General features: G+C 34.1%; 6 protein-coding genes and 2 non-coding genes across 10 annotated transcripts in view; 3 read left to right on the top strand and 5 right to left on the bottom strand.

The window, feature by feature from the left end:
* The window catches only part of LOC105167120 (protein NEDD1), a 7,821-nt gene extending 6,820 nt beyond the window's left edge, over nt 1–1,001 (bottom strand). Inside the window, exons 1-2 of the mRNA XM_011086699.2 lie at nt 711–1,001; nt 460–569 (exon numbers count right to left, since the gene is read on the bottom strand). Of these exons, the coding sequence (XP_011085001.1) occupies nt 460–569; nt 711–867 (267 nt within the window). The 5' untranslated portion in view covers nt 868–1,001. The remainder of the gene's footprint in view (nt 1–459; nt 570–710) is intronic.
* Nucleotides 1,701–7,526, bottom strand: LOC105167119 (serine/threonine-protein phosphatase PP1 isozyme 3). 2 transcript variants are annotated; one of them, XM_011086698.2, is made up of 5 exons: nt 7,121–7,525; nt 4,766–4,996; nt 4,437–4,561; nt 4,147–4,361; nt 1,701–2,072 (listed from the first exon to the last, which is right to left on the bottom strand). In XM_011086698.2, exons 1-4 carry the CDS (start codon nt 7,296–7,298, stop codon nt 4,173–4,175), a joined length of 723 nt encoding a protein of 240 aa, XP_011085000.1. In that variant the 5' UTR covers nt 7,299–7,525; the 3' UTR covers nt 1,701–2,072; nt 4,147–4,172. The 2 variants fall into 2 exon arrangements, with proteins under 2 accessions (XP_011085000.1, XP_011084999.1); XM_011086697.2 differs by having other exon boundaries at nt 4,437–4,996; nt 7,121–7,526.
* Nucleotides 9,780–12,158, top strand: LOC105167118 (cell division cycle protein 123 homolog). 2 transcript variants are annotated; one of them, XM_011086696.2, is made up of 2 exons: nt 9,780–9,959; nt 10,543–12,158. In XM_011086696.2, exon 2 carries the CDS (start codon nt 10,568–10,570, stop codon nt 11,576–11,578), a length of 1,011 nt encoding a protein of 336 aa, XP_011084998.1. In that variant the 5' UTR covers nt 9,780–9,959; nt 10,543–10,567; the 3' UTR covers nt 11,579–12,158. The 2 variants fall into 2 exon arrangements, with proteins under 2 accessions (XP_011084998.1, XP_011084997.1); XM_011086695.2 differs by having other exon boundaries at nt 9,781–9,959; nt 10,499–12,158.
* On the top strand, nt 15,616–18,962 carry LOC105167117. The gene is made up of 5 exons (XM_011086693.2): nt 15,616–15,990; nt 16,936–17,002; nt 17,860–18,020; nt 18,341–18,413; nt 18,507–18,962. The coding sequence occupies exons 1-5, from the start codon at nt 15,826–15,828 to the stop codon at nt 18,521–18,523; spliced, it is 483 nt and encodes a 160-aa protein (XP_011084995.1). The 5' UTR covers nt 15,616–15,825; the 3' UTR covers nt 18,524–18,962.
* On the bottom strand, nt 18,902–19,799 carry LOC105167116. Its single transcript, XM_011086691.2, has 2 exons — nt 19,419–19,799; nt 18,902–19,055 (listed from the first exon to the last, which is right to left on the bottom strand). The coding sequence occupies exons 1-2, from the start codon at nt 19,735–19,737 to the stop codon at nt 19,039–19,041; spliced, it is 336 nt and encodes a 111-aa protein (XP_011084993.1). The 5' UTR covers nt 19,738–19,799; the 3' UTR covers nt 18,902–19,038.
* TRNAR-CCU lies at nt 20,692–20,764 on the bottom strand. Its single transcript has one exon. It is a non-coding gene; the product is annotated as a tRNA-Arg (tRNA).
* TRNAP-AGG lies at nt 21,341–21,412 on the top strand. Its single transcript has one exon. It is a non-coding gene; the product is annotated as a tRNA-Pro (tRNA).
* The window catches only part of LOC105167115 (rop guanine nucleotide exchange factor 5), a gene marked incomplete in the record, with an annotated part of 4,039 nt that continues 1,113 nt past the window's right edge, over nt 21,559–24,484 (bottom strand). Inside the window, 6 exon segments of the mRNA XM_011086690.2 lie at nt 21,559–22,225; nt 22,571–22,927; nt 23,382–23,672; nt 23,745–23,819; nt 24,165–24,319; nt 24,406–24,484. Coding sequence (XP_011084992.1) covers nt 21,719–22,225; nt 22,571–22,927; nt 23,382–23,672; nt 23,745–23,819; nt 24,165–24,319; nt 24,406–24,484 — 1,464 coding nt within the window.

Genomic DNA, 24,484 nt, shown 5'->3' with positions numbered 1-24,484 from the left:
TTAAAATTAATTAAGTCAATTACATTTTACCAAGTTATATTTTCACTCCCTAATCTGAACTCTACTGCCTTGTTCAGGTAATGCTGATATAATTCACATAAGCACTTAGGTCAGTGCATCAGAATTGAAGAGATGCCATTTTCGAATTATTACTTCTCCATGAAAAAGGAATCAAATTCATGCCACTGAAAACTTGATCATGGAAATCATCTCTATTGCATTGACACTGGAACCATAATTTACTGCAACAGACAATTACCACAATAAGCCAATCCAGAAACACCTACAACATTCAATATCAAGATTTCCTACTTCCTCTGGAAACCCGGCCAGCTTACTCGTGGTAATTAACATTAAAATCAAGCACATATCAAAAAGCACATTAGAAATTCCCTTACATTCTAGTTTTGTCACACAATTCAGACAATAAGAAATAGAAAACATAAATAATTTGTGTACCTCGACAGTTTCTCCCCTAGCATTTTTGGCTGGTACCGTCCACAAGCTTTGCCCATTTTTCCTCCATAATGATATCTTACTATCTTCACCGGCAGTCGCCAACACCAAATCTATATTTAGAAAAAAAATAAAAAAGTAGATATATCACATTATAGACCAATTAACTTAGAACATGAGGAGGAAAATACTGCGCAACCTAACTGCAAAACATAAGATACATTGACGAAAACACGAATTAAATCAGCACTAACTGTTGTGATTCCACTTCACAGAGTTTATGTGGACGCCCGGAGATGGAGAGTAGGTGAGAACGCAAGGGTTTTGAGGCTCCACTGAAATGTCGAAAAGTTTGACGGTGTCGCCGCCGGCCGCCGCCAACAGCAGCTTTACGGATTCCAACGAACTCATGATTTGCAATGGCAAACTGCGCGTGATCGCAGGTTTCAACTAAATTTGTTTATACGGAAAATGAAGGAGGAAAATGAGGTTTTCTCCAAAATGGAGGGGGGGGCAAGAGGGGTTGCTTTGGGGTTTGAAAGAACTTTAGAAAAGGTCTGGGCCGCCCTTTACTTTTGGATAATTGATATTTGGGCATGAAATATTTTAATTTTTTATTACTATATAATAATTATTATTATAAGAATGATCATTAAATCGTTAAATCAGGAAATTAATCAATATTTTATTGTAGTCATCAATAACAATCAAATTTATAAAAACCAGTGAGATAATAAATTATAATAAGCCAACTTAAAATAATATAAGTACGCGCAAGTTTGTTGAAACTCAAATTCATTATCTCATATAAATACTTGCAAGTTGGTTGAAACTAGAATCTATAATCTCAAATAAATTGTTGGAACTCGAATCCATAATTTCATCCGGTGGCATTGAGTCTAAATGGATTGGGAGCCCTATATTAACTGAGAAAGCCTGTTCTCAATTGAGATTATTTTCATCAATCTGCTCTGATGGTTGCCAGTTCTTTATTCATGTAGCCTAGACCGGGTAAGAGAAGCAAGCAAGATGCATCGACAGACACATCTCTATTATATTATCAAACATCGGTTGGGAACACATCTCTATTATATTATCATACATCGGTTGGGTACATTGCATTCATCCTCATTCATCTCCATTCAACTTTCCAGCAATTTTCAATACCAAAAGATGATGCTGCACTGCAGAGAGCAGCATTAGCCCTTGCTGTGACTTCCCCGAAAAGTTCGAAAACATAAAAATTAAAGCAACTAACCTCAATAGATGAAAACTCTTCCACAAACAAGGCAACTACTACATGTAAGTATTCTCTACCTAGAAACGTTCTTTGAGCTAATAACACGCACGAGTGTTCCAATACAAGTTGACTGTTTTGGGTGCCAGCCGTGATTCAATAACATGATTTCAAAATAATTTATCTACACGGAAACACCCTTGGCGAAGGGGGAGTACAACTTACAGATTATCTATTCCCCTGAATCGGCATCAAAAACAACTACTCCTTAAGCACACTAAAACTGTCAGATAAAAGTTAAGATGGAGTTCTTCATCCATGCTCAGGGGGATTTAAGGACAGGTGTAAGCTGTAATTTCTTCTGATCAGAGGGTGATGCCTGCAACAAGAAAAAAGGTTAATAGAATAAAATTAGTAATAGAGGCAATCAAATTGAACTGTTTTCTTGAGATAATTAGGTCTTGATCAGTTATCTTCAAGACCAGAGACAAATGGATGGATGAACATAGCCGTAAAATGATTACTTTTGTGACACCAAGAACCTAAGGAGCATCCTGTAAAACTACTACTGATCATTTAAGCTATCGCTAACCCTAGCCGACAGTACAGGAAATAGAATCACTGCCTCAGAAACAGTCTAGCTCCAGAAGTTCAGGTTACATGTATTCTCACTAAATGTTAGGATATCCTCATATACGTTCAGTGTGATAATGTTCTGCTAACCCTCGTGTAAAGAATGTTCCGCAAACAGAGCAGTCTTTCCAAAAGGCTTTCAGAAATATACAGTACTTTTCACATTACACACCAACACCACATATCTTTTTCAACCCAATTTATGTAAAGGCTACAGAGGACAAAATTCCCATTTCTCTCTAACCTGCTGCCCAGATAATTTCCATGTGGATATAAGGAAGGAATGAAGGACAATCACTTCGCCAATTCTTTTAAAAATAATTTGAATGAAACCAAGAACTGATTAATCATCATAAGCAGAAAGCCACAGTAATATAGGACCCTGTACTTCCCACGTTTAAGCATGTCACAGAGTACTACATGAGTGAAGGCAACCAAAGAACCATTTGGAAATGAGAGTAATTATGTCAACCATTTCACTCTATTCTTTTGCCACCCTTTTGGATATCTGTTTTCAGTGCAAGCAAGAAAACCTTCTTTGTGATCGCTCTACACTTCATGTGAATTTGTGATAACTGTTAAAAGATGTTTATTACCCCGAGTTATTTTATCTTTTTATTGTTTTCAATAGACTGAAATAAAACTCAGAGATTAGCAACATCAACAAATATCTATTTGCATAGGAAGACCCTCCCACTTCCACTAAAAGGAGCAAAGGGAAATCGTATATGAACTGAAAGGAGAGTGTCAAATGATCCCCAAGTACTCACAGCCTTTTGCTCACATTTACTAACACCCCGTTTGGTACAAGGTTTCTGGTGAGAACAAAGGAAAATAAAATGATGGTAAGCAGTTCAGTGCTCGAAGAAAAGAAAACATGAGGAAAATATCATGTAATTTGGGAAAAGATATTTTCCTAAAAAAAAGGTGAGGACAACGCGAAAAGCCTATCTGATCTTTTGCCCCTCTCCAACTCATCCATTATTGCACTACTCTTGTAAATTTTTCTAAACGATTAAATAACTTGAGATAGAGTATTTATTCAATTTTTGTTTCGTATGTAATAATTTGCTTTCCTCGTGAGAATCCTTGAACCAAAACAAATAGCATAAAGGAAAATCTGCCCCAAAAAAAAGGGAAAGAAAAAAAAGGAGATAAAACCATAACTCTTCTTTTAATGGGCTTTCTAATGCAATGGTCTAAATACTATTTGAGAGATGAGAGCCTATGCAAGGATCTATTGCTCACATTCATCATCCAACAAGTTCCATGCCCTTTCCTTTGTTTCTTTTTCTGTTGATGAATTCATACCTAACAATACTCAAACTGCAGAACAGTTTATAACTTTGGGGTAGGGAATCTTGTGCATTAGATTTGGAGACTTGAACTAGGTCAACAAATTAAGCAAAGGAAAGTACAGTTATCTATAGAAAACAAAAATGACAACCATTAGCAACAACAATGGTTGTCTTTAAGACAACAAATTTGCAAATATGATCAACTTGTTCAACAGTATTAACATGCAGATACTCCTCCAATAGATCTAGACAATCTTTGCACCAAACTGTACTATTTTAATTGGTAACATCAGCAGTTACTTTTTGTCCTTTTCTTTGTTATGTGCAGGTTTGCTTTTATTTTCTCTAACTCCGATTAGCCTTAAGCATCTCTGTGCATGATGAAAATTGTTATACATAGACAAATATTCACGTAAGGCGAAAAGGATGCATAAGTTAAATTGTTCAGTATTCGCTACATTAAGAAAAATGACATGGGAAAAAAGAGAAAGAAGATAACACTTAGCAATTGCTGGAGTTGACCTTTGAAATTCGGAAGCAGCGGAACATCACATTTTAGTGGACATCATAAACTTGTTTTTCCTTTCTGCTGGTTTCAGAATTTGAAAAGAACACATTAAGTTTTCATCAACACTCATCATTGCACCAGCATTGTCAAATTCACCGCAATAGTTTGGGGCTGAAAAAATCGTTACAAGCTGCCTTTCCGCAAAGAATTCATAACCATCCTCCACAACCTGCAAAAACATGCATCTGATGAACAGTCTGGAGTCTTGACTGCAGAAGAAAATAGGAAAAGAAGAATGCTATACCTGATGAGCACGACAGACAAGGTCCAAATCATGTTTTGCCAAGAATTCTGACACTTTATCGGGGCCAAAAGTAAATGAAACTCCTCTATCATTCATCCCCCATCCTTTAACATCTTTACCAGGATCTGACCATAATAAATCACAAAGCAAGCCAGTATCAGGGATAGCAGTTGGGCGGGGCAAACTTCTAATCTGATCCAAATTGTTCAGTTCGGGAGAAAGGCCCCCATGCATGCATAATATCTTATCATCAACCAGTGCAGCAACAGGAAGGCAATTAAAGCAATCAGTGAAGGCTTTCCACAATTTGACATTGAACCGGCGCTTACATTCATCATAAAATCCGTAAATCCTGTTTATAGAAGCACATTCATGATTTCCTCTAAGGAGGAAAAAGTTCTCCGGATATTTGATCTTGTATGCAAGTAACAAGCATATTGTCTCCAAACTCTGTTTTCCACGATCTACATAGTCCCCCAAAAATAGGTAATTTGATTTCGGAGGGAAACCTCCATACTCAAAAAGCCTTAAAAGATCACTATATTGGCCGTGAATGTCACCTGAAGTAATGACAAAGATAGATTAGATTAGTTCCCAAAGATCATGTTCATGACAGTTCTTCTGCACAGGTCAGCATGCCTCTAAGTTAAGACAACTGAAACTGATGGACTGGTGAGGCCAATTGATAGCTAGTTATCAGAGTAAATAAACCAGCAAAAGAAAAGAAGAGCAAAGTAAAAGAAAACTAAGAAAGAAAACAATCAACCAGAAAAGTAGAAGACTAAAAGACTGCATTTTCCCTTGCCTTCTCCCGTTTTACTGCTTCAATAATTGAGATACCAAAATATGGAGACAAGTCAGACATAGGCCAAGCACTGTAACAAGTATAAAGGGGACTGGCAGGACATGAAAAACTGTTACAGTTAAGAACATTGGTTTCTGAAGTAGCCTAATTGACTCCAATATTAGTTACATTTACTTCATCTGTAGGCACAAATACTTCAAAACTTTGATCCATCCAGAGGACACTTTATCCAAGCATTGGCAATTTAAGTAACAGCCACAAAGATGTGGTAGAGTTGAAACATATAGTAACTACACGTGGGGATACTTGTCCAATGAGGCTTCAACCATAATTTGCGACTTCAAGTCTCTTTAAGCTGCACAAATCTTATAGTGAAGTAAGTTAAAACACAACTAAGCCAGTTCATCGAGTAAATTGGATTTGTATCAGGTTGTTATCCCCTTCACTTTCCCACTTCAACCCACCAAACTGATGGAATCAGAATGAAAACTCCCACAACATTTCAACTTGAGCTACAAACAGCCATGTCTCGTTTCATCTATAATGTATGCCCTCACTTCCTCGTGTAAATATCTGAATTTTTAGGAAAATAAAGAATTACAGAAACAATCTCGATTCTCAACACATCTTTTCAGCTATCTCTCTCATTTTTTAATCAGCTTTCTCTTTTGCTCATTATAGAAGTCTATCCTTCTTTGCATCAGAGATCATTAATTAAGTTTCGCATATTATTGTAACCTTCCTGTGAATGTGTGATGCCCAAAGAATATTATGAGTAATTCCTTTTCCTTCTAATTCTCTGCAAGAAACTGTGCAGGAACTCTGTTGAGTATCAAGCTATGTCTTCAATCAAGCGTTCAGATTCCATCCTGCTTAGAATAGCTCCCTATTCATCATTGACAACCACCTTCATATCAAGAAAAAGCCTCAACCACCAGTATATCACTTATACCTGAAAATGATGCTGCATCACTTGCCTAGGCACATATAATTGCAGCCTATTGAATAATAGCAATAAACCTTGTTGTCGAGATAGAGAATACATACACAGAAAGAACCTAAACATTCACGGCCAAAGTCAAAGCCCAAGCCTGTGTAAACATGAAAGATTCTATTGTATGGAACCTTTTCTTAAGAAATTGAAAGATGCCAGCCAGCACTCCAGATATGTTTTTTCTTGAGTTGCCAGTTGCCACAATAATGAAATTAATATTAAAATATTAATTTTTCATGACAAAATTCATAACAGACAATTAACAATCTTTTTTTACTAATCATGAAAACTTGCATTTGAGCAAAAACATGACGAGCCAAACAACTCATATAGCTGAAAACTGTGTAACAAAAAGGATAATGCAACTAACTAGATTTTCCAGTGTGATTAATTCATGTGGATCGTCTCCTAGAAAGAATTGATAAAAACTTTACAATACATACCGGGTAAACTTGTCAAACTTAATAACAGTCAGGGAATTTCAGAACTCAACAGAATCATCGAGTCCTGAAATCCCTCAAGGAAATGATCTAGGTGAAAGCTTAAATACTCTCAAGCAACATAAAAAATCCAACAAATAAACCATTCATCTTCAACGGAGGGGAAAAAGTGTTTTTTTTTTCCTAAAAATAAAGAAGGAGAACGCGCAAATCGACACAACCTTAAAACCCAAAAAAAAAGAAAAAAGAATCCCAGAAAAAAAATCTAATCCATGTAAAAGAAGCACCCATAAGCCCAGAACAAACAAAACTAAGGGTGTGCGAAAAACCCTAAAATCTTTCAGTATATCAAAGACCCACGTAAAGTTAAGAACAGTTTACGCGTTTACAAGACACGCACAACAAATCTTGAAATTAGACGAGCCAAAAATAAAAAAAGGTATACCACAAATCTTGATGGGTGCTTCGAGTTCGAGAAGATTAGGCTGATTAATAAAGATTTCACGAGACGCAACACAAAGCTGCTTAATCTCCGATTCCGTGAGCTGCACTAGTTTCCCTGGCTTTGAGGATCGGACTTCAATCAGTTTCTCAATTATCCTGTCCAATACTACCGGGTCCATTAGCTCCCTGCCGCCCACTACTACTACTACCCCCTCTCCTTTTCTTTCTTTCGGGTTTGTTTCACACGCCCACACACATGAGTGTGTGTATTTTGATTTTGTGTGAGAGGAGAGAAGGAGGAGTTTTTGTCTTGGTTCGTGGGTCTGCGCTGTTCTTGAAGTCTCAACCTTTTCTTTGGGTCGGTGTTTTGTTGAGGTTTTTGATGGTATTAGTGGTCCAGTTTATCTGGTCAAGTTGGGGACTCTGCACTGCACATATATCTAATTCCATTTTTATTTGGCTGAGATGAGATGAGAAAGAAAAGGATTGCATAAATCTGTGTGTTGACTTGGAAAATTACTACTCATTCTTCAAATGTTTAAAGATGATTTTATCTTTACCTCAACTTATGTTAAATGAAAGAATAATTACACCTAGTTTCTTATATAATTACACAAAAATTTATTATAATTTTAAAAAATATTTTTATTATTTCTAACATTTATTTTAATAAATAGATCCCTTAATTCATTTTAAATTCATTGATTTTATTAACATTAGCAAAAAGATTAAATAAAACTCTATATTTAACTATGATTAACTTATTACAAATCAAATAAATATTTTTCTTACAAAAATAGCTTTACCAAAATAAAGTATACCTCATCACACGCTAATTGCATAAGAGCAATTTGGCAAAAGAAATTATTTGAGCTAAATCAATGAATTGTAACTAACCAATTGGTCTATTTATTAAAGATAAATAAACATCAAAAGTATTAGATGTAACTTTTTAAACTATAAAAAATTTATGTGTAATTACACCAACATCATGATAGTGTGATTTTTCCTAAATTGATTTAAATACATGAAATATACTCAATCTTATTTATTTTTATAGATACGTAGTTTAAATTGAGAATTCCATATTTTTAAAAATGGATAAATTTAAATTTGTTGTAATTTATATCATTGTTGTTTTGTTATACATACATGCAATAATTGTTCAAAACGTCTAATATCATGAAATTTCAAAGTCACCAACTGATTAAATAGACCTTATCAACAATTATTGCAACTTTTAAAAAAGAAAAGGTTATAAAAAATCCCTAGTAGAAACAAATGGGTAATTCCGAGTCTTAATAATAGATTGAAATAATTTGCACCTCATCCTATCCCTTACGTTAACGTTAGATTTTTTTGTGGGAAGATCAATTATTGTACCAATTGTACAACACGTTGACCAAACGAGTGAAGGGACCCACCACATTTCTCCATCTTTCTCTTTTCACTATGTACAATTTAATAAAACTTTAGGACACGGACAGTATTTAAATTCGACTATTGCTAAACTAAAATGTAACTGGTAATGTATAATTATTAATAATAGTTAAATTCAGACATGGTTTGAGTTGGAGATAGTACATGACATCTGTAATAAAAAATTAAAATATATGAAGGGCCTTACGTTGGGCTCTTTTTCTTTCTCCCAAATTCTACTCTATCTATGCATTAAACAATTCAACTTCTGAAGCAGAATCTGAAGCCTTCAACCGACCAAGAAGCTTTGACCATAGAAAAGCGAACAAGTCGGCGTCGCCTTTGCAACAAAGTGGGGCTACTTTTCATGGGTGGATGCACTGCCAGTTTGATTAATTTAGATCATTTTTCAGCTTTAAGTCAATGTATGTGATTTCTAAAAACCTTAGCTTTAATTTAATTTAATTATCATCATAATCGTATTTTTATTGTCTTTTATATAGAGTCAATTACCAGTGCGATTCAATAAATTTTAAAGTTCATATATTTTTACTCCCAAAATACATACTTTTAAGTCACAAATAAAAGTATATAAATCAAATAAATAATATATTGATTATATGAGTCTCTATCAATTTTTTATTAAAAAATAAAATCATATATTATAAAATATAAGTATCAATTATTGACTATTTTATGAGGTTCCGACCTATATATTACCTATTAATTTTTAGATTAAAATAATTAATATTTTTAATTTTATTGTGAATTGGATAACCCCAAGAATTTGGGCTCTTATGTAATGCCCAATATTAGGCTTGGACAACCCGATGTACAAATATTAGTCCGTGAGCCCAGCTTAGCAAGAGCAATGGCCAACGAAGCCCATAATCATATGAGAAATCACGGATGGCTGCCACTTGTAGGGATTGGGTAAAGATGGCAATTGAACCCGTAGGGTCCCCCGACGGGGTGAGTTTGATACTCATATTATCAGTTTCGAGGCAGGTTAAGAATTTTGTATCGAGTGAATGTTCGGCCTAATTTGATTTAGGTGTTTTTAAAATATTTTGAAACAATATTTGTATTTTAATTGAAAATTCGGTCCAAACCAATATTTAAAAAAAAATTGTGTCTTTTTGGCTCATTGGATGATTAAATCGAATCGAAAAATTGATTTGGTTATATATTTTAATTTTATTAATTATATTAAAATATATATATAATATTATATATTATATATTTTTCTTTTAAGTCATTGAGTCATAAGGTCAATGTATTGAAATAAGAACTCTCTCTCTCTCTCTCTCGCGCGCGGCACTGGCAGTGAGAAAAATTTGCAGAAGTCTCCATCTTCATTCTTCACGTCCACGAATCCTTCGGCACGCGGCACACCTTCGCTCCGACTCCACCATTGATAGGTGATTTTTCTTCTTTGTAAATTTCTGTTGCAGTTTGTAGAAGAAATTTGATGAGCAAGTTTTGCTTTCAAATTGTTTGATGAAATGTCTGATTAAATTTTTGTTGACTTTGTTTGGTTGTGCGTGGGCTTTGGTATCAGTGTTGTTGTGGGAATGAGAAATGATGTATTGTTATATGAATTGGAGATGAACTGATGAAGCTTGGAGATGGACTCAGTTTCTTCTTTTTTTTTTTTTTAATATATATCGGTTTCTTCGGTTAAAAAACCGAAATAGAACTTGTTACAACCGAAACCTAATAGAAGCTTCTCGGTTCGGTTTCGGTTTCTGAAATCGGGGAACCGAATTGTTCCGCTCAACAGCCCTACCAAGAACATGATGGTAATGTGGAAGTAATTCAAATGCTCTAGAGTGCTAGCAGATCAGAGTGTCTGTACTCGGATTAGTTCTCTTGTTTGTTTAGAAATACAAATTCAATCTTTTTTCCTTCAACCATTATCACATCTTAAAGTTCAGCAATTTTTAACTATTTGCTGTAGAACTGAGCGTCTTCTTGAAGTAAGGATCTTCTTTTTGTACCAAGGGCCAAGTAATTCCTAAATCTCGATATGACGGAAGAAGACATAAATAGGTGCCAGATTCAGGAATGGTACCCGAACTTCAAATCCTGCTCCATAAAAACAATAATTCATGAGCTTCCAGAGTCCTTTGTCCAATACCTGCTCGATGATTCTGGCCCATTCCTCCTCCCTCTTTCAATTACAAATGATGATGCTCTGCCAAACAGAGTCCATAAACCGGAAGAGCAAGAAGATTTTGTCACACTTGAGGGATCCGGAGATGAAGCCGAGGAACCCGTACCACCCCCGTCTTTTCCGGAATTTGAAATGGAAATTAAAGCATCCATTGGATCCCTCGGGGGAGCTGTCTTTCCTAAGCTTAACTGGAGTGCACCTAAAGATTCCGCTTGGATCAGTTCAACTGGGAATCTCAAATGTACCAATTTCTCAGAGATTGCCCTTCTGCTACGGTCGTCTGACTCAGTTGTCCATGATCTTTGCCATGCATATGATTCATGCACAGATAAGACTGCATCAAGGCCATCAAGTTTCTTCCTTGCACTCCGCAAATGGTACCCTTCTCTAAAACCTGAGATGGAATTTCGTTGCTTTGTACGCCATAAACTCCTTGTCGGGATTTGTCAACGGGAGGTAACTAACTTTTATCCTGCTCTTCTTGAGAAGAAAGATGATTTGGAAATGATGATCGAGGAATTTTTCATGGAGAAGGTGAAGGGGAATTTTGGATCTGAGAGTTACACATTTGATGTGTATGTCACAAAAGATAGACGAGTTAAGCTTTTGGATTTCAACCCTTGGGGTGCATCTACTCTACCCCTGATGTTTACATGGGATGAATTGGAAGAGAAGTTGAGAGAAGAAGGCAATGAGTTGGAATTTAGGATTGTGGAGGGCCGCTGTGGAATTCGTCCGGGTTTAAAAACTGCAGTTCCTTATGATTATTTGGATACAAGTCAAGGAAGTGGCTGGGATCAGTTCCTAAGAAATGCTGATGAGGAATTGAGGCGGCAAACATCATCTACTGAAGCAGGAGCTTGAGCATATGCTTCCCCAGAATGGTTTAACTCGTACTCATTCAATGAATTTCTTCTTCAGTTTCTTATTTCATCGAATTCAGCAGCTAGCAGAAGCAAATAGTTGGAATATTGAATTTGTTAGGTTACTTTTCAAGAATCCACATGTTTAAGATGGCAGTAGATCACAGATATGCTGATTCCTCGTGCTTGGGCGGCAAGTACAAAATATGGGTAGATAGTGGTAAGAAGATGCGCAAGAACAACTCTTGCCACTATCTAAGCTCCACATGGCTTATGAATTAGCTGAATCTAAGATCAGAGTAGAGGTCAATACAGAATGTCATAACTCACACGCTCGGAAAATAATGATTAGCTTTAATGTTTCTTATTACGGATGCAGTGTTTCTGTTATCATGAGAAGGCAGGAACTCAAATCTTGATACCCTTTGCAGGTATTTTAGTAATTTATTTGGTATTGCAACTGTCGATATGTAATTTTCAGAAAACCTGAATTCTTCGTCAATTATTTAAAATACTGTATCATGTAAAAAGTACTGGCAACTTATTATTGTAGAAGTGGAACCAAACAAGTATTGATCACATTTCTATTGCTGCATAATTCCATTTTCTATTATTTGTTCATTAATTTTCTGGTGAGCATCATAGTACTCCAAGAGAAATAATATTCCACTCCAAAAAGCAGCTGCAGCCCCCACATTTGCTCATTGCAAAGAGATAAGGTTGAGTGTACCCATCTTGCTTTCATCTTTCTTCTTTGTTTCATCATCATCATCATCATCATCATATATAAAACAATCATATCCCGTCGGATCTAAAATCTTTTTCTGGCCTGTTACATTTTTGAAAGATGCACCAATTGATAAAGACCCCGCTATTATAGATCATATAATAATAACAATTTACATTTTAGTAACATGTAATTCTTTGGGATTTATACTTTCCATTTTGTTATTAATATAATATAGACAATGCTGACTTTCGAGGATATCAAGGGACAACATTCTCCTAGGAAGAACTATATATTATATTAATTTGGTTCCACAATAATCATGATCTATACTAATATATATATATATATATATATATATATATATATATTGGCCTTCATGTTCATAAATGGTTGTTAATGAACCGCTGCACTGATTTTTTATGAAATAAAAAATGCTTTTTGATAAGATAATTAATTTATTTAATTTTTAAAATTTTATATTAATTGATAAATTAGTTTTTTTTTCTTTCTTTTTTAATGTAATTATCGATTTATATTTTACTCTTATTTTAATATATGTTAAAGCGTGACAATTTATCTATTATATGCAAATTAGGAATGATGTACAACGATGATTTATAATAAAAAAGAAAATTGAGTCTCCATATGTTCTTCAGATGAATCAACCGCAAAATTTCTATTATATTGTATTTTATTTATATATTATCATATACATAAAATATTTTAAATATACATGTATAAGAAGACTTACCCATAAAATGGGAAAAAAACTGATTGTATTAACCCAAATAGAATTTCCCACCGTTACATTGTTCAATATACGGTGTGATTTCAAGGTTCAATCTACACTTAATTGCACACGGGCATGATTTATTTTCAACTATTCTAAACAATTTATACAATATGATTAAAGCCATAAGATTTTTTTGAGTTTCCATGATAATAATTTTATAATTTTACTGATAATTATTGTCTGTAAAATTGGCAGTATGCATATATAGATATATATAATTAGTGAAATATAATAATTGTAAGAAGTAGATATAAGTTTGGTGCAGGAATATCTCTGGCCCTATCCCCTGTTAAAGGGGCGGTGAAGTTTATCAACACAAGAAGCGGGACAACGGGCAAATTCCGGGAATTCAGGAAAGAGACTGAATTAAATATATAAATATAGAAATTAAAACTAATAATTAAAAAAGAACATGCTGCGATGTTTCTAAAATTCTTTCAAAAGATGAATACCACAACTTGAAGTTTAAAATAATTATTGCGTGTTGAACCATCCGCCTTATTTCAATCAAATATTCTCTTCAAAGATTCTGCACACAAAATTAATATAAATAGAAAACAAATCTATGGTATTATTATTATTATTTTTTACAATAATTGATAAACACTATAATCTGAACTCAAAAAGATGTCATCACATGTTGAATTTATATATCTCTTTTCATTATTCTCAAATCAAATATTCTTTTGATCTAAAAATCCACCCATGTAGATATATTGAAACGAAATACAAATATATTTTTAAAAAATCATCTAATGAAAATTCTAGACGTGGCCAAATATGGTCCTGCAACTCTCGAAAAGTCAATAACATTGAAGGAATTATATATATATATATATATATATATATATATAAAAGTTGAAGAAACTATGACAAATTGAATCTATTTAAGTATGTTTTTCAAATCAAATATTCCATTTCATATTCCCGAAAAAGAAGAAAATTATTACATGTTGGGAATTAATGTGCAATGAGAGGAATGTGACAATGAAGTCAACTGTTTGAACAAGATATATATATACTAGAAAGGTGGGACCCAGCAAGGCGAGGTAAATTATGCCCATAAAAATTTATCAAATCTTAGCGAATAGTTTTAATAGAATAATATAAATAATATGAGAGCTCAGAAGAATGTGTTGTTGTAAAATATCAATTTATATATAGGCAAAAGCTATGTCAAAAATTGCGTTTCTTTCACGTGAGTTTGATGTTGAAGCCAACTTAGCAATTTCAAATTAAGGTGAAAAAATGTCTAATGAAGCACATTCCACTAAAACAAAAACCTAAATATTATTTTCTACTTGAACATTCAACATGTACCAAATCAACCCTCTAACCTCCCACCATAAATCACTTTTGGAGTGTATTGGTGTGGACAATAGGGCTCTTATATTTATATATGACATACGTATCCGAATATATATGGCTGCCGTATGGAAGGTGTGGGGGTGGGGGTGCCCACACACTCAATATAGTCATGCATAGATAAAATGGATAAGGTTCTTCCCTCCCTATGTCCAGACATATGCATGCATGTAGGTCAAACAATGAAAATGACTTGTTGCTTTTTATATATATATTTATATCCCCATACAATTTTAAATTATATGATTTTATACATGGTTTTCAAATGTACAAGATTTCGATGAATGATCTCTTGACCTAACGAGTAATGTTGAGATTTTATAATTTGAAATTATAGGTTCGAGTTTCACAAATGTGTGGGTATCTTATTTATATGTAAGTTATTGTAATTTTACAATAAATGTATTACTCAATTATTCAATTAATAATGTAATTAATGCTTTTATTCTAAAAAAGAAAGTATTTTTATAATCACGTGTATTTATGGCATCCGCCCTAAACGACAGTTTAACTGCAGGAATATATGCTGCATTTTGCAGATAAACAAATTCAACTTGCACTATATATATATATATATATGTGTGTGTGTGTGTGTATGTGTGTGTCGGAGCCCACCATGGAATCTACCTCCAGAGATAGTTTAATTTGCCTACACCTTTAGGCAGGAGCAGGACCAAACTCCAAAAGAATATTACACTTACACCATTTCATCATTTTAATACCAAACCTCATTTTATTTTATTTTATTTTTGGATAATTCGATTCTAAAGAACCCAATCCATTCAAGATTGTTGAATGCGATGGTCCACTCTATAACACACCAACTTTTGAAATGCTCATTTTTTCTATAATGTCGAATACCTTAACACGTTTGGACGCAATATTGATATAATTCTAATACATTTAAAATTATATATATTTGTGTTTGAATTATATTATATTTAAAATTTTATTATATAGCATCAAATATGTATCCGTGTTGGTGTCCGTGCATTATAAATTCATCAAAAAAATAATTAATGAGAGGACTTAAAGGGTCAAAGATGGTGAGAAAATGAGGGTTAAAGGAGGTGGGAGGGACCGATGGACATGGGCTAATCCCATATCTTGTCAAAAGCTTTTGTTTTGCCTATAAATATGAGCAGAAGCCCCTCTCATTTTCACCACACCCAAAACTTCACGTGCCCTCTCACTCTCCTACACACACACACGCACGCACTTCTTAGGATTAAAACTTCAATATTTATCATATATTATCTTCCTTCTCATCTCTCCAACCTTATCCATTTTTCTTATTATTATTTCACTACAAATCAAACTCCAAACAATTCTTCCATCTTTTCGTAATTAGAGGAAATTAATGGAGAAAGCAAAGACAGTGGTAGGAGGATCATCTTCATCTTCATCTTCATCAACATCATCGTCTTTTACTACGGATCTGTTTGGTCCGAAAGAGTCGTCCTCAAAGTCTTCGTCCTCGTCCACAGCTTTCTTTGGATCAATCTTTGGTCCACCAACCTCCATGGTATATATATATATATATATATATTCTTCCTCAGTTCTCGTCACTTCAATTCTTTTTTATTATATATATTTATCAAATTCTTGAAAATATATATATTATTGCTGAAACTTGAGAGTTGGGGAAGCTGGAATTCTGTTTTAATTAAGTTGTTTAAATACTTTTTAATTAATTATATTATAAACATAATGAAGGAGAATTAATGATGAAGGATATCTGATGATACTTCAAATCCCATACAGCTGGGACACCCAAAATCTTATTTTACAGATTTAATTTTCATGTCCCACATAAAGATGGCAACAATGTTGAGTTTTGTTTTTGTTAATTTGAATGATACTTCTAACATTTATTCAATTCTCAAACTTCAGTTTAATTATTACTATTATTATTTTCTTTTGGAACTTTCGTTTGAGATATTTTGGTTTAAGCGGAAGTGGAGCATATTCCTCGTAAGTCATAGTAGGGCACACAGACATGTATTGTATATAGGACATCATCATTAACCATGCAACTGTGTCTTTCTATATTATACTATGGTTGACTTTATTCTCAATAGACAAAATTACAACTTACTCCTCTAATTATAGATAAGTAGTAATTTTTATCATGTAATTTATTAATCTATAATTACAGGACCAAAAATACTAACGATCCGTAATTATAGAATCAAGAATATAATTTTGCCTTCTCAATAGTTTTTGAAATATGTATTTCACACATCATGATTGATATAAAAAAATAAAAAAAATGTTTTCATACATTAATGTCCTAATTAATTGTTTCATGTTATATTTATAGTTCTTGAAATTTGTATCAACGTTTGCTGGTAATTAAAATCAAAGTCACACCCAAAATTATCAAAACCCTTTTTTTAAGCAAGAAAAGTACTATTTTCCTCTAGCAACATTTGATGTATTAATTCCTTTCTTTTTTTGGGTTGATAAGGTGAGTGGAAGAGACACCTCTGCCCCAGATTTTGGACACAACTATGGCAATGCCAAAAATGGAACAGGTTTGCCGCAACATTTACTAGACATGAAATTATTTTTGTTTCCTTCGTCCGTTTTCTCTTTAACTTAGAGAAATATGGGAAATAATATTGTTTTTGTCTCATAAATTAGGCTCGTTTTATTTTTAGTCACATTCATTACGTAATTAGCACTTTTAGTTCTATAATTTATAAAAATTAGCATTTTGGGTCCTCATTCATTTTTTTTATCTACAATTTAACGATGTAATCTACGTGCATAGATAGTGATGGTTAAGTATTTTTGGCTGGAAAAAAAATTGATTTGTTTTCCAGCTTGCATCATTTTTGGGAAAGAAAATATAACTACATTTGAGGGGGAAAAATAAATCTCGAGGAAAGTTATGGTAAAAAACATCTCACAAAAATTGAATCTTATCCTTCTCATATTTCTATAAGTTAAAGTCACGTAGAAACAATACATAGAATCATGTCTTCCACAAATGAATCAAGTAGAGCAAATGAAGCACTCATATGCTATTATTGAAAAAATGACCAATTTTTCCTACAACCAAAAATATTTAGCGATAACATTCTAGGCACGTGACCTACATTATTAAATTGTAGATGAAAAAGTGCATGATGATCAAAAGTGCTAATTTTGTTAAATTATGGAATTAAAAATGTTAATTTTGTAATAAATGAAACAAAAAATGACATGAACCTAACTTATGGGACAGAAAAAAATACTATTTCTCTAAAGAAATATATATAATTGTTTTCACAATAATAATTATCCACTACACATTATATTCGGTTTAAATTTTATTAAAATCATATATCTGATGTGCGGATCAAGATTTTGACCTACGTTTTTTCTTTTCTTTTTTTTAATATATCAGATTATGGAACTCAGAAAGTCATTAATCCGATGAAAAAAGACAAGAATCCCGAGTACGAGAATGGAAGAGTTGAACCCTGTTATTACAACTCATCCATCTACTATGGTGGCCAAGACGTTTATTCTCCCACAACTCCGAATATTACTCCTCCACATAATAATGTAAGCTAGTGTCCTACGTGAAGTTTACTTTCCAAATCACTCATTTATTTTTTTTATTTAATTTTTTTTCTTAAGAGTAATAGCAGATAATAAATAGATATATATGATGCTAAAATATTTATCATATATAAGATAGAAAATGCTTAATATTACAAAACTTGATCGATCTTTTTGTTATTTTGACTCAGACGCAAGAATCTTGACTACAGTCGAGAATTAAATATCGTGCACTCGACCACTTGATTTATTTCATTATAGAAATTAAACTAAATATCATCATTACCAAATTTAATTTGGTGGAATATAATTAATTTGAATAGTTCAAGAAAGACGGAGGAGAGGATACGAATGAGAGCAATTGTAGCTGTGCATCAAGAGGAAATTGGTGGCAAGGTATTACTCTTTTTTCTTTCAATTTTTACCTTATAATATTTTTAAAAAAATATTATTTTCATGTTATAAAGTTCAAATAAATGTTGGATGCAGGATCACTGTATTACTAAAGGAGCAGCAGTGCACTGCAGAATTAATGATGATTTAAAGTAAATCATAGCTTGTAGCAGCTGATCATTGTAACATTTCAGTTCCCATTTTAGAGGAACTTTTAGTGTTCTAAACTTTCTTTTTTTTTTTTTTTCCCCTCGGGTTTTATTAATAATATTGGTGATCCATCTTCTCAATATATATGTACTATGTCGTGTGAAATATTGGAAATGGACATTATATATATACGGGTATTTGTGTGCTTACATCCTCAATATTAAATACGTCTTTAATTCCCTAATTTTCTCGTTTTATCTTTGATTATTAATGCTTACGTGTAAATTGTAATGAAGCAAAGGAAGATAGATAAAAGAGATGGATTTCTTTTTAATTTATGGGCTTATTATAATTACATTATTAGTAGGCAGCCGGTGAAGTAGCCCGCAGGGAACACACATACAACTGAAGCAAAAGTAGACATCTTCATTCTTGCAACCTGGATTGCCATCTTCTGATCACACTCCTCCTTTCAAGTTCAAGGCAATGTGTAAGCTGCAAAACAACCCAAAAATTATTCAAAATCGATGAGAATAGACACAAAACTTCCCACAATTTCATCAATTTGAATTTTCTACTTTAAATAATATTGCATTTTTTATTTCATTTAATATGTAATTAAACGTCACGTAAATATAAAAAATATTGAGATCATGTATTTTACTTTTAAAAAAATTATAAAAATAATGGATTAAAAGATGTAACAAGATTTAAAATATAAAATCCAATCCACTCCACGATGTACCCTTAAAGTTAGTAGTAAAGAATCAAAACCAAAAAACGCCACTCTATTTGAAGTTATATATATATATATATGTATTTTTCTAACTTTGGAAGAAGAGAAAAATAGAAACGTACGTCCACACTTGTAGCCGACGGGCCTGTCAGCAAAGTTGCATCGCTTGGGAATAGTCAAGGCAATCTCGGGCTTGACGCCGGAGCTCTTAGCCACATCAGATAGCATGACAGCGCAGAGGCATTTAGGATTCTGTCCGATTCTCTTCACCTGAGCGCAGCAGCTGCTGGAAACGGAGGCATTGGGGTCTTGCGCAGCCTCCGCACACGGGATCAGCTTCATGGCCTCCATATCGGGAGTGGATCGGGGGCACTCGCCGGCCGCGTATGCGTAGTTGAAGCTGGAAATTGCCAGGAGTCCAAGAATGAAAAAGCACTTCATTGTCGTTATTAATGTGTATATTCTGTTTCTTCAAATACTTGTACTTGTTGTGCATGAAACCAGTGCAATGGGGTGGTGTTTATATAGTGGTGATTGGGAAGTGGGGGTGTGAGTGGGGATGAGTGGAAATCCAGCATCTGATTGTAGTGGGCTGAGCACAAACAGGGGATGTGAGTTTGTAGTGCAGCATTAGCGATATTAAAACTAGGCTTTCTTGGTTATGTGGCGCCGTATGGTGGGAATTGTGGTGATTAGTACAATTATTACTTTTACTTTTTGTTTTAGTCTAGAAACTCCCTTCACCTACTCTCCTTATATATCATCTATCCCTTTTGATGAATCGAAACAAGTGTGATATACTTAAAATATATTTGATTATTTTTTTTAATTATATACTTATTACACTACAAGTGTTGTTATATACACATTGTTGTGAAGTTTGGTAATTAAAATCTAGCTAAGAAATGTTGATGGGATATACATTGATGTTCAATTACTCAATATTGAAATTTCAAGACTTTATTCTTACGAAACATTTGGTTTGAGTTCTGATAAATATATAAGTATTTAATTAATCATATATTATGTTGATATATGAATGTTATAATTATTTCATGATCTGTTGAATCAATTGTTTATATCATAATTTAATGGTGTAAATAAGTAATCATTTAAGTTTCAAAAAATGAGAAGAAGAAGAAAGTGAACCAATGGAATTATTAATCTGCATCAATGATTTATTTGGATTTTCCTTGACTTACAGAGTTTATATACAGTAAAGCTACTAATTGAATCAAAATATTTATTTTTATCTGTGAAACTAAAGAATTCTGATACTATATATTCTTGTTATTGAACTCCTTTTAGAATGGTTTTGTAGATATTTTTATTAGTGTAGGAGAGAAAGACGAGAATCATCGTGTATTAAATGAGTAAAAAACGGGTATTTGAAAACGCGCCAGGTAGGGGTCGAACCTACGACTTTCTGCTTAGGAAACAGACGCTCTATCCACTGAGCTACAGGCGCCTTGTTGTCTCGTCAGCTTCCAATATTGGTGCAGTACAAAGCCCAATGTTTTTTCCAATCATTGCTCCGATTTTAATATATTGATCAAGCAAGAGAAGCATTGAGGTTGCATTTGGATTGAAATATGATTTCAAATTTTTTGAATTTGATTGAAAAATTGGATAAGCTTACATTTAAAAATTTTCAAATTATTTAATTTTAAATTATATTTTTGTTGAATATTAAATTTATTCAAATATAATCATTTAAAAATTCTTTCTTCAAATCCTTTCATCAAGCCAAAATTAATAATTGATGCTTGGACTTGGAGCTAACTCTATGGAGAAGTAACGTCATTGTGGTCGTGGTCGTGGTCGTGATCGTGGTCCTCCTTACATATACATAGTGTCCATAATATATTTACTTAAATATTTGATTTGTTATTCATAGAGGCTAAGATACCATAAATTTGACTTGGACAGAAAACTGCATCTTTTCTGGAATTTAATTAATATTCATACCTTAGGTCTGGTAACCAAAACACAAGCATAAGATGCTTCTCTGTATTTGGGATTTTTGTTATCTACACACTAAACCGGGCATTTGGTCTAGTGGTATGATTCTCGCTTAGGGTGCGAGAGGTCCCGAGTTCAATTCTCGGAATGCCCCTTGATTTTTATTATTTTCCTGATTAATCCCTTTTACACCTCTTTTTGTTTTAATTTGTTCTACTCATACTGTCGCATTCAAAAAGAATACTGGGCTCATTGCTCATTCAAGTACATGATTCCACCACCACTTGAAGATGATCAAGATAATATAAAGGTCAAGAGTTAATAAATCAATGAACATGTGATCAGTTGGATATACCTCTTCTTCTGTGATAATGCTTCTATAAGAAACTAACATCAGTTTTCGTATTTCGCCCCCTTCTCCAACTAAGTACATCAAACTCAGCTATCAAAGCCAAGAAAACTACCGGTCTATCTTTTGTGGCCTAGACTCACTACAAATGGAAGACGATTCCTTCCCTTCCATGCTCTGATGAGACATCGTCCCTTCAGTTGTTCTGTTTGAAATGGAACCGGGGCCTTCGATAATATAGCCACAATTCTTGACCTTTGCATCACCACCAAGATAATTTGTGAGGACTCTTTTGACTCCTAAGCCACGACGTGCAGGCTTGTTGCAATTGCCACTCAGAAACGGCGTCTTTTCCCCTCGTGCAGGGCTCACCAGATGAGCCGGGGAGAAGTTGGGTGTTGTATACGCTGTTCGGTAGGGGGTGCCTGAGACGGGCACTGAGTATGGAACCGGGAACTTCTTGTCTGAAAGGAAACTTACTGTCGATGCAGATGTCAGTTTATCAGACTGCTTGGTTATGTTGTCCACATATAGTAGATCCTCTATACGCGCCACAATGTTGAATGCCAAACTCTCCAAGACTCTTGAGTAGCTCTCCAGAATAGACTTCCCCACATCCTGAAGCAATTCAGACGATGGGCTATGAGAAAATATATTTAGCAGAACAAAATAAGCTGTATAAATACATTATCCAGATAATTACACAGACAAGCTTGATGCTCATCTTTATGCATATTATGAAAAGAAACTGGCAATTCTGAAAAATAACATCAAACCCATAAGTTATGTTTACATTTCATATTCCCCCTGGCCATCCAACCTTCAGCAAGATTCGTAATATAATACATGACCCTGACAGGTGTAGTTGTGTTATTTTTAACTTCCAAGGGTTTTTTTTTAATGTACGCAGACCTCAACAGGTATTTATGCAGTCATTCTTAAACTATACTAATAGATATATACCTTGTTGTACTGTATTTTGCTGGCATCCAAAGTAGTCTGTGTGAGGCACGGGAAACGTTGTTTCAAAGATAGCAGGAGGTTTTCAGCTCTTTCAGCAAGCAATTCCCTCTTGTCACCATATATCATGAGATCCCTGACAATCTCCCATGACGATTTGGCAGCACAATGGTTTGGTTGAGATGGGGGCTTGGGATGTTGTCGTTTACGCCACACGTAGATTGCTGCCTCCACCCGGTTTGCTATCTCAAGAGCAGCATGTTCAGAAGACAGATCGAGGCAATCAAGCAAGCACTCCGAGGAGAAATGTTCTGAAGTGATGTAACGGTAGATAACATCCCCAAGACAGGCTCTCCCATTCTAATTTTGAAACACTTAGTGTCAACATATAGATAGATATGCAGTGAGAAAGCAGCTAACACACTTGCAAGTGAAGAAGTCTAGTCTTCTAGAAATTCCAATTTGCTATCCCACAAAAGTGAATTTAGTAGTATTTACTACCTAATTGAATGTTTTACAAATTTTTCATCTTTACAATGATTTCTGCATATTATGATAATCAGCATATTTCTTCAAGAAAACATGAAATTTACCATATAACGAAAGCATATCTGCATCAACAATTTGAATCCAACCTACAGTCCAATGGAACTTTTTGAAGCATTCCATAGCATCATATCAGTATAACATTGTAGCAAATTTGCAAGTTTAAAAATAGGTGAAATCAGCAGCATCGCGCAATTCTATTTGATAATCTATCAGAATCTTTCTTCAATTGTTTGGTATTAAAAGCCTAACTTAGATGATATCATACCTTCGGAAGAGTTTCCAAGTATGATTCTGGAACTTCCATCTCAGATAAAGCAATGCTGTTAATGGCCGTAGCAGCTTTAAGAATCTGACTTGCGGATTCACGCTTGTGATTTAATTGCCTTCTCGTGGCCTCAGGAAGACCACCAGGAGGAACACGTGGCACAGGCAGCCACCATTTCTCCTCCTGCCGTTGGATAGATTTCTGGAAAGAGACGGATCCATCAGCTTCTGGTGCTACTATACCTTGATCGACATACCAAAATTCGGTATTGGTAAATCCATCCAGTATTTCCTGCGAATTGGAAGAATGGCATATAAGTTTCAAATTCGTAGCAGAAATAAACAGCCGAAAAATAAATCTTACAAGTAGCATATTATCAAGTTTGCGAAGAGCAGGCAGATTAATAGCTAGATCCGATCTTGTTCGAGAAGTCATCACCTGAAAAGGTAGGAAGCGTAAGTAATGTAATAGCAGAAAATTGCCTATAACTGAAATTCACAGATTTCCATAAGAATTTGAGTTTCACTACAACAAAATACTAGACGAAACAACATATGGCTATTATGATTTCCTCAAAAAGTGCAGACGACGAAAAGCTCTCGTAAGATTGTCAAGTAACTGATTCCAGAAGAAAAGGAGCTGCATTTAAGCTGAACAACTGAACTCAGGAAATTTCAAGCAAAAACTTAGATTGCATCCTTTGAGGATAAGGAAGTATGCATGAACCTGAAACTTATATAAAACTTCAACAGCAAATGCTCTTAAAAGCAGAGCGGAAATTACCTCAAGTCTACTTCCATCAGAAAATGTTTGCCAAGAAGGCGTCAGTTCAACAATATGATCACTCACAGAAAGAAGCCATTCCATCTCTCTTTTCCACATGGATTTCTTTTCAGATGGCAATGGTTCCAATCTCCACAGTTGGCCAAACACAGTAGCTACATGTAAAGGCTGCACTCAGTCATTAACACAGCATAGAGCACTTTAATGTCTAAAAAACCAAGAGGAATTTTAAGTCTTTTACCACATAGGTTGGTGATGGCATTTGAAATGGTCAATGCAGGGCAAACTCCTTTACCACTTCCAGACATATCTTCACCAAG

This window comes from Sesamum indicum, linkage group LG7, assembly GCF_000512975.1.
Source record: "Sesamum indicum cultivar Zhongzhi No. 13 linkage group LG7, S_indicum_v1.0, whole genome shotgun sequence".
Classification (NCBI taxonomy): domain Eukaryota; kingdom Viridiplantae; phylum Streptophyta; class Magnoliopsida; order Lamiales; family Pedaliaceae; genus Sesamum; species Sesamum indicum.
Note: the sequence above shows the minus strand (reverse complement) of the source record. Positions and strands in the feature narration are given on the sequence as shown.

Excerpts from the sequence above, each read along its gene's own strand:
- LOC105167118 (XM_011086696.2), top strand. The coding sequence starts at position 10,568 with ATGACGGAAGAAGACATAAATAGGTGCCAGATTCAGGAATGGTACCCG.
- LOC105167117 (XM_011086693.2), top strand. The coding sequence starts at position 15,826 with ATGGAGAAAGCAAAGACAGTGGTAGGAGGATCATCTTCATCTTCATCT. Across the intron at positions 15,991-16,935 it reads TTGGTCCACCAACCTCCATG|GTGAGTGGAAGAGACACCTC; the intron begins GTATATATATAT and ends TGGGTTGATAAG. Across the intron at positions 18,021-18,340 it reads TTACTCCTCCACATAATAAT|TTCAAGAAAGACGGAGGAGA; the intron begins GTAAGCTAGTGT and ends TAATTTGAATAG.
- LOC105167116 (XM_011086691.2), bottom strand. The coding sequence starts at position 19,737 with ATGAAGTGCTTTTTCATTCTTGGACTCCTGGCAATTTCCAGCTTCAAC.
- LOC105167119 (XM_011086697.2), bottom strand. The coding sequence starts at position 7,298 with ATGGACCCGGTAGTATTGGACAGGATAATTGAGAAACTGATTGAAGTC. Across the intron at positions 4,997-7,120 it reads AGCACCCATCAAGATTTGTG|GTGACATTCACGGCCAATAT; the intron begins GTATACCTTTTT and ends TCATTACTTCAG. Across the intron at positions 4,362-4,436 it reads TTGTCTGTCGTGCTCATCAG|GTTGTGGAGGATGGTTATGA; the intron begins GTATAGCATTCT and ends ATGTTTTTGCAG.